This window comes from Solanum stenotomum, chromosome 3 (assembly GCF_019186545.1).
Source record: "Solanum stenotomum isolate F172 chromosome 3, ASM1918654v1, whole genome shotgun sequence".
Lineage (NCBI taxonomy): Eukaryota > Viridiplantae > Streptophyta > Magnoliopsida > Solanales > Solanaceae > Solanum > Solanum stenotomum.
The window spans coordinates 54,287,866-54,306,108 of record NC_064284.1 but is presented as its reverse complement, the minus strand read 5'-3'; the positions used below and the strand labels follow the sequence as shown (position 1 = coordinate 54,306,108).

The 18,243-nt window shown below is 39.0% G+C and overlaps 1 protein-coding gene across 1 annotated transcript; it reads left to right on the top strand.

The window, feature by feature from the left end:
• Positions 1-4,897: 4,897 nt before the first annotated feature.
• LOC125859063 (uncharacterized) lies at positions 4,898-12,706 on the top strand. Its single transcript, XM_049538800.1, has 4 exons — positions 4,898-5,002; positions 5,105-5,377; positions 10,757-10,821; positions 12,454-12,706. The coding sequence occupies exons 1-4, from the start codon at positions 4,898-4,900 to the stop codon at positions 12,704-12,706; spliced, it is 696 nt and encodes a 231-aa protein (XP_049394757.1).
• The last annotated feature ends 5,537 nt before the right edge of the window (positions 12,707-18,243 follow it).

Below are 18,243 nucleotides of genomic sequence, written 5' to 3'. Positions count from 1 at the left end.
TTCACTTAAGAGTTTTGTGTGTCTAGGGTCGTGTTGTATTAGGAATTAATTTTCTTGTGTTATATTTGTAGGAAATAGGCTTGGACTTGGAAGTGTGAGATGATAGCCAAAAATCTGCAAAAAGAGCCACCAACGGACAGTAGGTCCAGTCACGGTCTTTAGATGGGTGGCGTAGATAGAGAATCAGAGAAGTCTGACTATGTGTGGAACTACAAATGCAAGTGACAGATCGTAGGTTGACCTACGGGCTGTCTTGCAAATCCGTCAAATGATTCAAATAAATTGAAGCTCCAGTACCTAATGAAATACCTACTTTTGGGGCCACGAAAGAGGATCCACAGACCGTAGGTTGACCTACGATCTATTCAGCACGTCCATCGTTTGTATTTGAAAGTGAAGGTTCCAGCCTCTGCAAGAAAAAAGTCTAAGTGTTGACAAACGGAGGGCACCTACGGACCATAGTCTAGCAACAGCCCGAAGGTCGTGTCATCGATCGAAGCAGCGTCCATAAAGTTTATTTCCTTATTTTGTTTCCTTTTTGTTTAGGAAATGTTTTTTTTAATAAATAAGACATGTAAACCTCATATTTGGGGGTTAGACATTATTGTTTACTTTTAGTCCTTGATATTTTCTTGAGAATTAACTTGAAGACTTTGGAAATTTGATTTATGGATTTTGGTTTATAAGATTTTTGCTTTGAATTTCAATTGGAGATTTTGGGTTTCTTCTACTCAAAACGTAAGTGCATGAATTCTTTTTATCAAAATATAAATTGTGTTCTTTCAAGCATGAGTAACTAACTCCGCCACTAGGGTTGTGGTAACCATTACCGATTAACAATGTATGAATAATAACTAAGTAAATCTTGAATAGTGTTGTTGCATGTATTGGTGATTCTTTCGCTTAGAAGTCTTTTTAACAGTGGCAAACGTTAGAACACGCCTTGTTGCTACTTGCCAGACCAAGGAGGTAGTTATTAAGAAAGGAATTTTTCAACAGAGATTTAGTGTGATATTATCTAATAGTTTAATTTCAATTTGGTGCGTGGGTGAAAACTATGCCATACATTGATGTGATGTGTAATCTGAGGTAAAGGTAAGGGTTAGTAATTTAAACACACGTAGCAGGACCAAGTTGCAGAGTGAAATTCCCTAATTGGAGAACCAATCACCCAGGGATACCTAACTTACCAACTTTGCATGTTATATACTAGGAAAGGATTACTATTATTAGGATTATTGTGTTATGAGCTTATGGGGAAAACATACACCCTAATTTCTCTCTCTCATTGATAACAACCAACGTTCAAATCTTACTGACTTGTTACCTAAACAACAATCAGTTATTTTTTTCATAAAAACCCTTTATTTACTTCTCTCAGAAATAAGTTGACTAAACAAATATACTAGTTAGTTAAGTTTAAGTCTAAACCGTATTCCTCGTGGGATCGACCCCAACCTACAAGTTGGGTTCTTTGTTTGACAATGATCGCTTATACTTTTTTAGGGAGGTGTTATTTGAGTGTATCAAATTTTGGCGCCGCTGCCGGGGAATAAGGCTTTTAGATTAAGTTTAAATACATTATTGAACTTTAGTCAATTATTTCATTATTTTACATTTTATGTTGTTTATGTCTTCTACAAGTTTCTAATCTAGTGTATGCCAAGTACACAGAGTCGAGGCGAACCATGGACCCCATATGACCCCAAACTAAGAAATACTTTGAGAAAAACGTTAAATCAAGGGCTCAATAATAATCCAGTAATAGATGAGCATGTGGAATCATTTAATTATGAGAATTCCCAGGATCGTGGTGGTAATCTACTCAGAGATGCATTGAGGGTGCATGATCCACCAAGGCCAAGACTACGTGATAATTACAGGGTCAAATTCAACACTGTCGAATTTGAAGGCCCCATTGTTCTCCCTCTTCTACCTCTAGGGCATACATTTGTGGTGACTAGCAGTTTGATACAGATGCGTACATCGAGAGGTTTGATTGCTGGTATGGCTTTGGATGATCCGCATTGTCACATGGCCAACTTGAGGAGTGTTTGTAAGAGTTGTGTGGGGCGACCATAGTTGGATATGAACATCATAGGGTTGAGAGTATTCCCTCTATCATTGACTGGAGATGCTGCGATTTGGTTTTCTAAGCTTCTATACAACTCAATTCACACATGGGACCAACTGCAGAAGGTGTTCATGGCCATGTACTTTCTGTTGTCAAAGAAGATTAACCACAAAGATAAACTCAAAAAATTTATGGCACTACTTGGAGTGTCTGTGAGTAGTTAGTGGGACATGTTCACTACATTCATAAGAACTGTTCTGAATCACCGTATTGATGATAAGTCACTGAAAGAGTCTATAGAGGTCAGGATGACAATGGTAAAGTTTTCTTGACACTATCGCTGGAGGATAATATGGTGAGTGCACTTTTGAGGAGATTGTTGAGAAACTTGAGAAGATTTCCCGAAACAATAAAGCATGGAGCACTCAAAAGTAAGACACTAGAAGAAGCACATTAGCAGTTCAAGCTCCACCTAGTCAATCTGCCGATGACACTCGTGAGGAGATGGCTCAGATAAGGACATAAATTGGGTTGGTATTGAAGCATTTAAGCGGAGGTCCAGAAAAGGTAAATGCGGTGATCCACCACCGGTTGAGGAATGTTATTATAAGGAGGATGCTTACTTGGTGAATGATCAGACATGGGGTCTCCGTGCCAACACCCAAGGTTCCAACTCGGATAATTGGCGCCAAGGTCAAGGAAACTAAGGTCGGAACTATGGTAACTATAATTTAGAGGGTAATTACATTAGGGATGGTAACTATAATTGTGACATAAACTACAACCAGAACAACGGGGTAACATATGAGAATTGGGCCTAATGTTCAACCTCCAAATTGGGGATCTGGTAATAGGGAAGCTAGAGGTAGTATGTCACGGATTGATGATATGATGCAAAAGATTAGGAAGTGGTTTTATTCGACTAATATGAATGAGAAGGATATGCGGAATGACTTGTCTGGTATTGGTAAAAAAGTTGATGCCCATCCAGTGTCGATCAAGCAATTTGAGCAGCCGGTAAATCAGTTGTCCACTATAGTAAACCCATGTCAGCCTGGCACACTTCCCAGCAACACCATTTAGAATCCAAAGAATGACGGGCATTGTATGACAGTCACTACTCGAGGGGGTAAACAAACAATTGGTCCACGTATGTCATCTGAGGTCAAAATTATGGTTGAAAAAGAAGATGATGAGATTGAGGTTACTGGATAATCCAAGAATGCTACAGAGAAGGAAGCGGAGATAACCCAAAAAGTTGTTCCCATGCCTAGACCTCCACCTCCATTCCCACAGAGGTTGGTAAAGAAGAATGAAGAAGGAAAATATCACAGGTTTATCACTATGTTGAATTAGGTTTCCATCAATGTTTCGTTGATAGAAACTTTGGAGCAAATGCCTAGGTATGCGAAATTTATGAAAGATTTGATGACTAAGAAGAGAGCCGTCAATTTTGAAGATGATGATAGGTTGCAATATTGTTGTGCTATTGCTACTAGGTCACTTGTGTAGAAGAAAGACGATCATGGTGATTTCACTATTCCTTGTACCATTTGGTTGTTGCATATTATGAAGGCGTTGTGTGATTTAGGGGCTAGCATTAATCTGATGCCAATGTCTATTTACAAGAAGCTAGGTTTAAGGACTCCAAAACGGACTACTATGCGATTACTCATGGCCGATAGAACTGTGGAGTCGTTTATTTTTCCGGCGGATTTGGTGATACTTGATTGTGAGGTTGATTTTGAGGTTCCCATCATCGTAGGGAGACCATTCCTTGCTACTGGGGCGACTTGGTCGATATGGAACGAGGGCAGATGAATTTCTGATTGAACAATGAAGAGGTAACTTTCAACATTTGTAGGTCTATGAAGCAGGAAAGTGATCTCAAGTTAGTATCAGTGGTGAATCAGATTGTGGAGCAAGGTTCTGATGTGTCTATTGAAGAAAGATTGGGTGTTGATGCACTGGCAGCGGTATTGATGAATTTTTAGGGTGATGGTATTGATGACTGTGATGAATTGGTTGCCGCACTTGATAGGTCTGAATTCCCCCAAACAAAAGAAATTGGAGTTAGATATGAAGAAACGCGACTCTGCACCCACAGAACCGTCTGTTGAAAAGGCTGCAAAATTAGAGCTAAAGGTTCTACCATCGCATTTGATGTATGTATTCTTGGGGAGAGATGGTACTTCACCAGTCATGATTGTGGCCGATTTTAGTGAGGTGCAAGTTGAGGCATTGATTTCTGTGTTAAAGAGGTTCAAGAGGGAGATTGGATGGACTATTGCAAACATTATTGGGATTCCTCCTGGATTTTGTTCTCATAAAATCCAACTCATGCCGGACCATAAGCCTAGTATCGAGCACAAAATGAGACTAAATCCACCTATGCAAGAGGTAGTGAAAAAGGAAATCATCAAGTGGTTGGATGTTGTTGTCATTTATCCTATTGCAGATAGTAGTTGGGTCTATCCTGTTCAGTGTGTGCCCTAGAAAGGTGGAATTAGTGTGCTTCCTAATTCAAAAAATGAGCTTGTTCTGATGCAGCCCATGACTGGATGGAGAGTATGCATGGACTACCGGAAATTAAATGCTTGGACTGAGAAAGACTACTTCCCTATGACGTTCATGGATTAGATACTGGACCGTCTAGCTGGTAAGGGTTGGTATTGTTTTCAAGGTTATTCGGGGAATAATCAGATCTTCATTGCTCTGGAAGACCAAGAGAATACCACCTTCACTTGCCCTTATGTAAGTTTTATCTTCAAACAAATGCCATTTGGGTTATGTAATGCTCTAGTGACCTTCCAGCGTTGAATGATGTCGATTTTTTCAGATATGGTGGAGGAAACTATTGAGGTATTTATGGATGATTTCTCTGTGGTAGGTGACTCGTTTGATGGTTGCTTGATGCATTTGGCCGAGGTACTAAAACGGTGTGAAGAGCGCAATCTTGTGCTTAATTAGGAAAAGTGCCACTTCATGGTGAAAGAGGGAATAGTTCTGGGTCACTGAATTTCTGAGAAGGGTATTAAGGTTGATAGAGCTAAAGTTGAGGTAATAGAAAAGCTTCGACCACCTATATGTGTTAAAGGTGTTAGAAGTTTTTTTGGCTATTCAGGCTTTTATAGGAGGTTTATCAAGGATTTATCAAAAATTGCCCACCCATTGTGCAAATTGCATGGAAAGGAGTGTAAGTTTGAGTTTGATGATGCTTGTTTGAGAGCATTTGAATTGTTGAAGGACAAGCTAGTTGCTGCACCTATCATTATTTCAAAGGATCCGGGGCAACCGTTTGAGGTAATGTGTGATGGTAGTGGAGTGGCACTTAGTGTGGTATTGTGACAGAGGCGAGAGAAGATTCTTTATCCTATTTACTATGCCAACAAAGCTCTGAATATGGCTCAAAAGAACTATACGGTTACTGAACATGAACTCTTTGTTGTCGTTTTCGCATTCGAGAAATTTTGATCCTACTTGTTTTGTACTAAGGTCAGAGTGCATACTGTCTGCATTAAGGTAATTGATGGCTAAGAAGAATGCAAAACCGAGATTGATTAGATGGGTATTGTTGCTGCAAGAGTTCAATTTTGAAGAGAAATATAAAAAGGGACAGAAAACCAAGTTGCCGATTAGTTGTCCAGATTAGAGGAGGAAGCTATGCTCAATCTAGGAGATGGGGCTGAAATTAATGATGCATTTCCAGACGAAAAGGTATTGGTTGCTTCTTATGATATGATTCCTTTGTTTGAAGACTTTGCTAACTGCTTGGCAAGTGATCTGGTTCCATCAAATTTGTCTTTTCACCAAAGGAAAAAGTTTATGCATGAAGTGAAAAAGTTCTTTTGGGATGAGCCTTATTTGTGCCGTATTTGTGCTGATGTTATTATTCGTCGTTGTGTGCACGAGGTTGAGATGATGAGTATAGTAGAGACATGTCATTTATCGCCTGTTGGTGGGCATCACAGTGGTATTCAGACTGCACATAAAATCTTGCAGTGTGGGTATTACTGGCCTACCATCGACCAAGATGCGCATGATTTTGCCATGTCTTGTGATTGTTGCCAAAGAGAAGGAGGAATTTCAATGAGGCAAGATCTTCCTATGAATCTGATATTGATGATTGAGTTGTATGATGTATGGGGCCTTGACTTTATGGGTCCATTTGTGAGTTCACATGGGATGAAGTATATTTTTGTTGAGGTTGATTATGTGTCGAAGTGGGTGGAAGCAATTGCTCTTTCAAACAATGAATGTAAAAGTGTCACCGCATTCCTGAAAAAAAAGTATCTTCTCCGGATTTGGTACACCTAGGGCGATTATAAACGATAGAGGTTCCCACTTTTGTAATATGTTGTTCAAGGCATTTCTAGAGAAATATGGAGTCTGTCACAATGTAGCCACTCCTTACCATCCGCAGTCTAGTGGGCTAGTTGAAGTGTCCAACAGAGAGTTAAAGCAAATCCTTGCAAAGACTGTGAATCCAAATAGAACTAATTGGTCAAGGAGGCTTGATGATGCTCTTTGGGCTTAGCGCACCGCATTCAAGACTCCCATAGGTATGTCCTCCTACCAACTTGTATATGGGAAGTCATGCTATTTGCCGATAGAGCTATAGCATAAGGCTATGTGGGCACTAAGGAAGTTTAATTTGAATTGGGTCGCCACCTCGAGTCAAAGAGTGAATGACATGAATGAGCTTGATGAGTTTCGCCTAAAAGCTTATGAAAGTTCAAATTTGTACAAACAGAAGATGAAGAAGTATCATGATCAAAAGATTGAAAAGCGTAAATTTGTCGTGGGTGATTTGGTGCTTCTATTCAACTCAAGGTTATGCTTGTTTCTTGGCAAGCTCAAGTCCAAGTGGACCGGTCCATTCAAAGTAACTCAAGTGTTTCCTCATGGAGCGGTCGAGCTCGAACACAAGGAGGGAACAAGGTTCAAGGTGAACGGGCAAAGGATCAAAGTCTACATGGGGCAGATGGAGACTGTGCTGGAAGTGATTGAGGCCTATTACCTTGATGAAGTCTGATTAATCAAGGGATGTGCGTCGTTCCACGCCGTTCGATTAAGCGCTTCTTGGGAGGCAACCCAAGATGTACAATCTAGCCAACTATAGGTTTTTCGTTTTGATGTAGGAGTTTTCTTCTTTTATTTTAATTTCTGTAACTTTTTAATAGGTGTTTTATTTATATATTAGTGTTGGCCAGATATAGAATAGGGTCTGTGTCAAAAATGTGTCCAGAAAATGTAAAAAGAAAGACCTCATGGTTCCTACATGTGGAGGAATGAACAACTGAATCTACAGAAAATAGGTTATGCAGAGGTCTACGGACCCCATCAACGGTCCATGGGTCCATCCACGGACCGTTAATGGTGTTCGTTGACCCCAGGTAAGTCCTTCAAAATTCTAAGTTTCAGAGTGACCTACGTGTAACACCCCATAAAGACTAGTAAGACATAGCTAAAGCTTAATGGAAACTAGTAGGTGAAACTAGAACATTACGTGTCAGCTTTTAAGTTTGATGCTTTGTTTTAGGTCTTATATTGACTTCCTGAGCTTAGGTTGAGGTGTCTAGGGGTTAAACGTCAAGGTACGACCCCCAAAGACCAACCAAGGGTCCTTGAGGGGGACCCTAAAGTCTAAACCCCCAAGGCTTCCTAAAACCCAAAAGCTATCAAGAAAATGGAGAACGACAGATAGGAACCTATGCCCCATAGGTCGATCCACACCCCATGGATGGGCTCTGTGGGTCAATATCCCAAAACTTATGTTGTAGACTCAAAACACGACCCCACAGTATGGGGCGTGATCCCATCCACGGTCCATGGATGAGGTCTCGTGGTTTGCATCTGTAGGCTGCTTTAGACACGACCAATGGGTGGTTAATTAGGAAATTCATTTTTAAGTTGTTTTCATTAGGGGTCATTTAATATGGATTTACCCAACTACCTACCTATCCAAGAATCTTCTCTCAAGAACCTCCATTGAAGAAATGAGAAGGAGATCAAGGAAAGCTTGAAAGAAGGAGATTTTCAATATGAATTTGATAGGAATCTACACCTAATGTATGGGAGTTCTTCATTTTTGGGAAGCTATCACCCAAGGAAACTTTTCAATAGCTTTTATCTCAATTCTAGAAAACTCAACTATCTAGGGTTTCAACTCAACTCCATTAATTCCTCTTAAAGTTGCTTTTAAAGGTTGAATTATGTTTGGTTATGAATGTATGATTGATTTGATATGATTTTAACTCAACTCCTTCAAGAATCCATGAGATCATGAATCCTAGCTATGGTTCTTATTACATTATGTGATGGTTTTGCAAGTTGGTCCAATTGATTGTATGTGAGTTAATTATGATGTAATTTCATGATCTAAGTATGATTATACATGTATACTTGATTAACCTAAGATTTATAAGGTGAATTGATGTGATTAGGTCTATGCCATGAAAGAGGCAAATTGAGGGTTTATATGTGACCTTCTAAGAATGATGAATTTCTTAATGAATTGTCTTAGATTAGATCACCTAGACATGAATTGCTTATGAGTAAAGCTTGTACACATCAACTTACTTGATTAGGGCTTATATGATGGATCATGCTTGTATAGTGTTGAAATTGAGTTTATATGTTTCCTATATAACTATAATTGATCAAGAATGAGGAATGTTGTTAGGTTACCTTAATAGTTAGGTATGTATGTTGATCATGTGAGGCATTGCTTGAAGAGTAAGGCTTGTAACATGAAGATGACTCCTAGGGCTTAAGGGTAAGGAGATAAAATTAATAAGCTAAGGGTGTTAAGGCTCCAAGAAGGAAGCCACTATGTATGATGAATTGTGTATGGCCCTATTGTGAGAAGACTTCATCTACATGACCTCTAATATGAGTATATGAGCTTATGCATGGAATGAATATTGTACTTGGGTTATGACTATATCTATGTTTCATGTATTGAATGCTATAAGTGTTGACTCAATATGACCCTTGAATGCAAGATATGATGTATAGGTATGATTATGGTATTATATGCATGTTTATGAAAACTTTGAGGATAAAGTGTCTATTATGATAATGTTGTTGTTGTGTCATTGGAAGGACAATCACACACACGTACATGCATGAAACTGATTATGATGTGACTAAGGTGTTGCTTATGATCCACTTAGAAAGTGAAGATTCTACGACTATTGTGTACTTGTGTTATTTATTGAAAGGCCATTCTCCCCTTATCCTTACACATGTTTATGTATGAATTGTCTAGGACTATGATTATGTATGATATGTTATGACTATGATAGTATTGTTGTGTTGTATGAAAGGCCATTCTCATGAACACACTATTAATACAATGTGAAAGGTTTACTCACATGTTGATGATTCTAAAGTTAAAGGACATTCTCACTTAATGAATCTATGAGCCATTATGATATGTTGGTTTGAGTGCCTAGTGAATTCTCTTATGACCATGAACTTAAGTAAACACTTAATATGACTTTTAAAGGGAATTATGCGTAGCACCGAGAGGGTATGAAAGTGAGATGGAAGCTTTTACGTTATAAAGTCCGGCTTCCCATTGTATGTTATCTCATGAGATGGACATCTCATACGTTAGAAAGTCCAGGTTTCTAGTGGCAATCTCCTTAACCCATAACTATGTGCCCACATAGGTATATAGCTAGTGGATCCACCTATAAGATATTATGTACGTTCTACCTTAGGCAAGTAAGACACCTCTTTCCGGTGTGGGGGTAGAACACCAAATTCCATGTAGCTCACATGATCTATGTCGGTTAAGGCTAAATATCCCTAAAAGATAAGAATATGAGTTATGATAAGAACATGAGCATGTTCTATGTTTCCTCAAGAGGTTCTACTTAGTGTGAATAGGGGTATGGGACTTCATTCGTGCATTGAACAAGTAGGCTTTGAGAGGGGGCATGATATGTCTCTTTTATGATATAATGATTATGAGTTGAATGTATGCTTTATATGAAGTATGACTATGAATATGAACTATGCTTATAACATCTTAATGTGCCTTACTTAGTGTGAGTAGGGGTATGGAACTTTACTTATACATTGAACAAGTAGACTTATAAAGGGTTTGTGGTGTGGTTCCTTATACTATGAAGGTATATGAATTATGTATGCATGATATAAATTATGTATGAAAGGTATGTATTGATGTTAAGGTTGACTTCACTTGTTATAAGTTATGAACATGAATGACTCCTTACTTATGTATGTTGGTTATGAATAAGGAAAAGTAAGATATGTAGGTTGTTGGTGGCCTAAATGTGTTACTTAGCATTTGGTAGGGTTATGGAACGTTGCCTCTGCATTGCACTAGTGTGGCTTTGGGTTGCTTATGTGTTTGGTTGGACTATATGTACGAATTATGTCTTGTGAAGATTGGTATATGCATTATTCTTAGGTTGGACATTATGCTAGTCATTATGATGATATCTCTTAATGTATGATGAATTGTATGTGAGTTGCTTTATAAGTTGCATTTTCCAACTATTTCAAAGATGATGTTCAAAAGTGGCATATGGCATGGTTTCAAAGAAAATGTCCCTTTTATGCATGTTTTTATGATTTTTATGCATGGCTTCCATACTTAGTACTTTTTGTGCTAACCCCATCTTTCTACATTTTCTATAAGTGTAGGCTTTGGAGATGTTGGATTCCATCCATGTAGCTAGGACCACAGGAGATCAAGAAGAAGAAGATTGGTGAGTCTTTATTGTATTCGAGGGCCTGACCATATGTCCTTTATGTCTTCACTTTATGTTTTCGACTTATGTAAGGGCTACGTCCCTAAGATTGTATTCAATAATTTTATACTAAGTAAAATAGATGGTTTGAGACATAGTATATAGACTTTATCATATTTATAAAAGCCTTCGATTGTAAAGAATATTTTAAATTCCGCACTATTTTGCCTATGATCTTATGACTATGATTATGCTAAGGGCTTGTATGAGACCTCTTCAGGGTCGGGTAACTCGTATTACGTCTACGGGTACTCCCAGGTCGTGACACTACGGACCGAACCCATGGACCGTAGGTCAACCCACGTAGAGTAGACGGGGTCTCATGGGTCCAAAAGTTAGGGTTTGCCCGACCCGAGTCGGACACCTTTTTAAATAAAATTCTCTCTTTTTTAATTCATTTCCCACATTCAAAACTTCCTCCCAACCGTTTTTAAACCATTCCTCTCCCAAATTCACTACATTTAACTCTGAAATACCACAGATCACTCCCCATTCCTTCCCCCAAATTCCCATATCACTCTTCACCCTACAAAATCCCTCATCTCCACTTACCAAGGATTCCACAATCCAGGTTCGGTGTCAACAGCTCGTCAAAAGTGTCTAGAGGTTCATTGCATCAAACACTCACCCACTTCGCTTGCTTGAAAGGTAAACGATTTCACCCTGACTTTGAATTGACTGTTCATTATTGTATTAAGAAGTCACGAAGTTAGAACTTGTCCTTGGGTTGTAAGGGATGTTAATTTTAGAGTTCAATGTCGAATTGTATGTTAGAATAGCCCTTGGTATGATGGTATGTGAGTGTGTAATCTATTAAAACTAACTGAATCAGGGTAAAAGGTCTAAATGGAAGTTTCGACTTTGGGTTCCTAGTTCGGTATGTTGAAAAGGTCAAATTGTGAGTAATCAGAACTCTATGGATGACAAACTATGGTATATTGTGTTGAAATGCATCATTAGAACTAGCTTGACTGTTTGATTTAATGAAATAAATAGTACAAACTAAGGCATGTCTAATACTTGGAACAGATCTGACCCACGAGACCCTGTCCACGGATCGCAGGTCGGGTCCGTGGGTCTGTTGTACATGTAATCACCAAGTTTGGAACCACGGAGGTGGACTTTTGTACTTCGTTCCATCGACGGACCATTCTGCACATTCGTGGTTCGCATCAGAGACCCAACTTCTGGGAACTCTGACCTACGGAGGGGACCCACAGATCGTAGGTCCATCTACAGACCATAAGTACCCACCGTAGGTGGACACTCCTGCTAGTGTCCCAACATTTTTTTCAGTTTTGTTTTTGCTCGGTTCTTGTTCAAATTGTTTCTAAGTGTGTTATTTACTTGTTTAGGTACTAACTAAGCTTCCACAGGTACCATGGTTCTCGAGAGAACTCCGACCTATGTCGGTAAGGGAAAATCAAAATATGTTGCTCCTTCGCGATGCCTAATCATTGAGGAAGACACGTAGAACACTGGGTATGTTCCCCCCACTACTAGGACCTCCCCTATTACTCCTCGCACCACGAGGAACCGAGAGTAGCTGGTGATTCCTGACGTGATCACTACCTCCTAATCTGATGAGAGGGATACACCGAATGGTTCACTGGCTAGCTCAGAGTCAGCCTCCAACTCCGGCTCCGAGTTCAGCTCCAACTCCATCTTGGTATCCGGCTTTATTTCTAATAGTGTCAATGCCTCATCCTCTGAGGCTGATAGTGTCAGTGATATTCCAGTGCCCCCAAACACTGATCCTGCACCAGTTGCTGAGGAGCCAAGCCGATGGTGTGTGAGCGGACATTATCAGATATACAGGGATGCCCGCATGCTGACTGAGTAGGACAAAATGGCTCGACTAGTCACCGAGGAGCGTCGGGTTATCACAGGCAGCCTCCATACCACACCCGACATCCACGAGCTCTTACATAGGCATATGTGTGAATGGATGGCCCATAGCCCAGGGTACTTCCTGAGGAGATAGTTAGGGAGTTCTATTTTTCCTACGTCGGCACCCTTAGAGGATCGATCGACAGACGGGCCAACTTCTCCTCCCAGTCTCCACTTACAGCTACGCTAGTGCATGGGTATTTAGTCGACATATCATAGACATTTTTTGAAGTGGGGCATTTCATAGGAATGTCGATCAGAGGGAGCCTTTTTCGCACTGATTAACCCGTCATCCTGCTATTGATAGAGAGCGTGTCGAGTGGGTCCACACCCGAGCGTAGGTATCAAGAAGGCCACCCTAACATTTGTAAACATATTTTTCTCTTTGCTGGGGTGGAACCGTGTGTCCCCGACTCAGGAAGATAATGTTCTTACATGGGACCGCGCAATTATGGTTGTAGCCTTAGTTGCTAGGATAGAGGTCGACTTTGCCTACATGCTGATTGTGGAGATACATGAGAGGGCCTTTAAGGACACCACCACACTGCCTTTCCCATGCCTTCTCTTCCAGCTTTACAGGGATGATGGAGTACGCATTTAGCACTATGATTGCTTGTTTAGACTACCAAGACCTAAGATATTGGCATAATTCGGGATAAGGCTAATGTAGTTGCATTTCGAAGGGAGCCACAGGTTCAGGTGCCACTATTAAGAGCTAACCGTGTAGAAGATATGGAGCAGATGCAGGTGATGATTCTGCCCCTCCAGCCACATTTAAGAAGCTGCCCCTACTTCCCCATCCCCGGCCACCAGTCAGGCCCCTAACTCTTCTAGAGCCACTCCCTTCTCCCGGTCTGTTGTCGTGCCTCTAGCTATGTCCAGAATTTAAAGGCCTAGATGGCCACGCTGCTCCAGCATGTGAAGCCATGGATGTATTGGTCGATAGCCAAGTCCGTGGCGTGGATGGGGCAAATAATGGACCATAAGGTTCAAGCCGTTCAACCACGCCTAGAAGCATATGAACTTCGTGTCCTAGAGAGGCCGGTCCGCACCATTAATGTCTCCACTTTCCACACAGAGTTAGCTAGTCTCCTAGCTGATTTTGATGCCCTCCTGGCTCCACTAAAGACTGATCCTTAGTCCGACTCCATGGCACTAGTTAATAGTACGGTATTGAGTGAACTATTCAGAGATGAGATGTCGCCACCTAATTCTTCCCGTATTACTTGGAAGCACCCCCACTCCGGTCATACTTCTAAAGACACTGAGGCTGATGAGTTAGCAAGAGGGAGCACCAAGAGACTGACGCAGCCCACAAGGCATCCATCTTGATAAGGAGATGCGACAGCAGCGGGCTAAGGAGATAGGTATTTGTGCCTCTAGCACCATGAGCACTACTGAGGGTACGGTGAGAGTTGATGTTAGTACTACTGAGGGTGTTGAGATGGTAGATACGAGCGCTACTTGACCCATCCGCTTATTTAGAGGTCTTCGGCGCGATGCGCCACAGGTTTGATTCACCCTATCCTTTATTCCTTACTTTTTGTGCATTGGAGACAATTGCACTCTATTTTATTGGGGGTGGGGTAAATGGATTCTCAGTGATAGGGTGAAGTCTAAGTAACCCAACTTATAATCCTCTCTTGGGGTTTTCTTGCCTGTGTTCTTTTCCCCAAAATACTGTTTTAACTTTTATTTAACCGGCATGTTTAGGAATGTATGTGAAGGAGTTAGTATAAAAATGAAATCATGATGGCATAATAAGAATGAAAAAATGATCCATGTCCAAAAATGTTAAAATGTTCTAGATCGATAGTCTTGATGAGTTGAATGTGTTGGATCTCAATGTGACATAATAAGGAACCAATTTGACCTCTTGACTTAAGCTAAAACTTGAATTGGGTAATATGATAAGCTGATAATGAAACAATGTGCCAAGAGTGTGTGAGAAAAGTTGAATGTACAGACAGTTTGTGCCAATCTAGAACTTGCCCCATTGGTCCTGCTAGGATGATCTAGGATAGAAGTTGGGAAGTGATCATAAGCCCTTGTTTAAATTAGTTCACTTAAGCCTAAAATGATCTAACCAAATGAAATCAATGTTTCCATTGATCAAAATACTTGAGCTCTAAATAGATCATTTCTTTTGATTCACCTAACTCACCTTCCCTTTAATAATTGTCTTGGCCCTGGTCCCTCCTTGGACATGTGCACCTTGACTTAGGCCAAAAGCCTAAGTTGAGGGTGGCTAAGTCAACGGTTACCTCTGTCTTGGCCCTGGTCCGACATCGGATACTGTGCACCTCAACTTATGAAAAATTCATAAGTTGAGGGTGGTTATGAAATAGGAAACAGAAAGAAAAGCGTATCAAAAGAGNTTAAGCCAAAAGCCTAAGTTGAGGGTGGCTAAGTCAACGGTTACCTCTATCTTGGCCCTGGTCCGACATCGGATACTGTGCACCTCAACTTATGAAAAATTCATAAGTTGAGGGTGGTTATGAAATAGGAAACAGAAAGAAAAGCGTATCAAAAGAGTCTTGTGTTGAAAAGAGAAAATGAAAAAAGAGGATGTGACTTTGTGCAAAAGAAGAAAAAAGATGATAAATAAAATTTCTGAAAGAAATAAAGAAAATAAAGTGAAAGAAAAAGAATAAAGTGAAAAATACGAGTCACAAAGTCAAAAGTCACATCAATGTTGAAAATAGTTAAGGGAAAGAAAAAAAAATGAAAAGATGTCAAAACTAGGTCGAGAAATAGGTAAAAATCCAATGTATTGTCAAGGAGGGCAGAAAGTCACTAAAAAGTACCCAAATGTACCACACCTGACCCTGAGCCTACGTTAAAACTAAGAAAGTTCTACAGTGATCCTAGTAACTTGTTTAGAGAGTCTAAGCAGTGAAAATAAGGGCAAACCTATGGTATTGAGCACTAACTGTACTTGAATTCACTTCTTAGCATGAGTGTTGAATGAATTCTAAAACTCTAAAACTCATATGTTTTGTGTGAAAAGGATTTCATTTGAAGTGAGTGCACTATTTACATTGTGGGAAAGTTGGTACCTTGGTGATTGTGAAAAGTGTATGTTGGGGTGTCTACTGGTCGGTCTTTGTCATATCTTGATCCACATGAGTTAGCTTGTTGAGTCTAAGAGAAAATATTTGCACTGAGAAAATGTAATGGATTGAAATAGCCATGTGATTGATTTAGTTTGTATGTCTGCTTATACATAAGTGTTGTTTAGAGTTTAGTGCGTCACTTAAGGACAAACAACGAGTTTAAGTTGAGGGTGTTGATAAATCATGAGTTTATGGTATTTTTGATACATTTCACTTAAGAGTTGTGTGTGTCTAGCCATATTGTATTAGGGATTAATGTTTTGTGTTATATTTGCACGAAATAGGCTTGGGTGTGGAATTGTGAGATGGCAACTGCAAATCTACAGAAGGAGACACCCACAGAGGTGACATACAGACCGTAGGTCCAGTAAAGATTCGTCGATGGGTGGCGTAGATAGAGCATCAGGAAAATCTGACTAAGTGTGGAACTACAGATGTAAGTGACAGATTGTAGGTCGACCCAAGGGCCGCCCTGCACATCCGTCAAATGATTCAGAGAAATTGAAGTTCCAGTACCTGATGAAATTCCTAAGTGTGGAGCCATAGAAGAGGACCCACGGACCATAGGTCAACCTACTGTCCATTCTGTACGTCCGTCATTTGTATCAGAAAGTGAAGGTTCCATCCTCTGCAAGAAAAATTCTAAGTGTTGACCAACAGAGGGGACCTATGAATCGTAGGTCAACCCACAGTCTGTAGTTCGTGTCGTCGATCGAAGCCGCGTCCAAAAAGTTTATTTCCTTATTTTGTTTCCTTTTTGTTTAGGACATGTTTTTCTGTAAATAGGACATGTAAACCTCGTTTTTGGGGGTTAGACATTATTGTTTACTTTTAGTTCTTGATATTTTCTTGGTAATTAACTTGTAAACTTTGGTAATTTGATTTCCAAATTTTGGTTTATAAGACTTTTTTCTTCGAATTTCAATTGGAGATTTCGGGTTTCTTCTGCTCAAAACGTAAAGGCATGAATTCTTTTTATGAAAATATGAATTGTGTTCTTTCAAGCATGAGTAACTAACTCCACAACTAGGGTTGTGGGAACCATGAGTGATTAACAACATATGAATAATAACTAAGTAATTCTTGAACATTGTTGATGCATGCATTGCTCATTCTTTTGCGTAGAAGTGTTTTTAACGGGGGCCAATGTTAGAGCTCGCATTGTTACTACTTGCCCCCCTTTACTTACTTTTGAATTAAAAGGTTCTTGTAGTAGCTATTCCACCATCAAATTTTTTATTATTTCTTAAAGTTGTTAAGCTTTCATTTGTTAAATTTTGTAGCCATAATTTTACTGTTCCTATAATTGTTCTTTCTATGTATCCTGGTGCCTCTGCTATTACTATCTTGTTATCTATTAATTGTTTTGATATGTATCCTATCTATAATTGAATTGTTTTATTTATATCTGTTACACAGTCTAAATCTAAAAAATCATGTTGTCCAGTTATGGGTTTGGGCGTCCATTTCCTACTTAATCTTTTATCCCATGTAGTTTTTTCTTTATCATATTGTTCATAATTTTCATTAAAATATTTTGGATTAAGTTTTTTTGGGTTTTTTACTCCTGATGTGCTAGGTTTTTCGTCCATGTCTAAGTCTTCTGTATTTACTTCTAAATTTTTTGTATTATCTATGTTTGCTAAAAGTTTCGTATATGTTTCGCTTGTTTCCGAATGTTGTTCTAGATCATCGTCGTTTATTTCATCAACTCTTATTTCGGGTAGATTATCATTTTCTCCTTTTTCTTCTATTTCATCTTCTAGTTGCAATTTTTCTTTAAATTTAATTATCTCACTTGTTAATTTCGTTTTTTATTTTATTTCATACATTTCTTCTAATATTGCTAGCTTTTTTTCTAGTTCTATTATTTTGGTATTTTTTACTTCTTCTAATTGTTGTACTTCCTTTTTTGCTTGTTGTTTTATTTTTTCAATTTCCGTTTTTCTATCTATTTCTTCATTTTCTTTTATTATTCTTATCATAGCAATTAAACTATATTCTAGTTTTACCGTTTTTTTTTCTAACATTAAACTTATATTATCACCTATTTTCTTATATCTTCTTCCTAGATTAGAAAATATTATATTTATTTTTAATCCGTCATAATTTTCATATGTTTTTTCATCTATTGCGTATTCTTCTTTATTCATTTATAAATTATGTTGTAGTTTATATTCTAAGTTATTTATTTGTATTTCTAGATATAAAATAGTCTTTCTTTGTGCTACTATAGACTTGTGACAAATTCCTGCGAATATATTATTGTTAAGTTTATTTTGCCTATGTTCTAATTCTTGTCGTTTTGCTATAATTATTTCATTAAGTTTTTGTCTATAGTCATTCTTCTTGTTATTCATTGTAATTTTAAGTA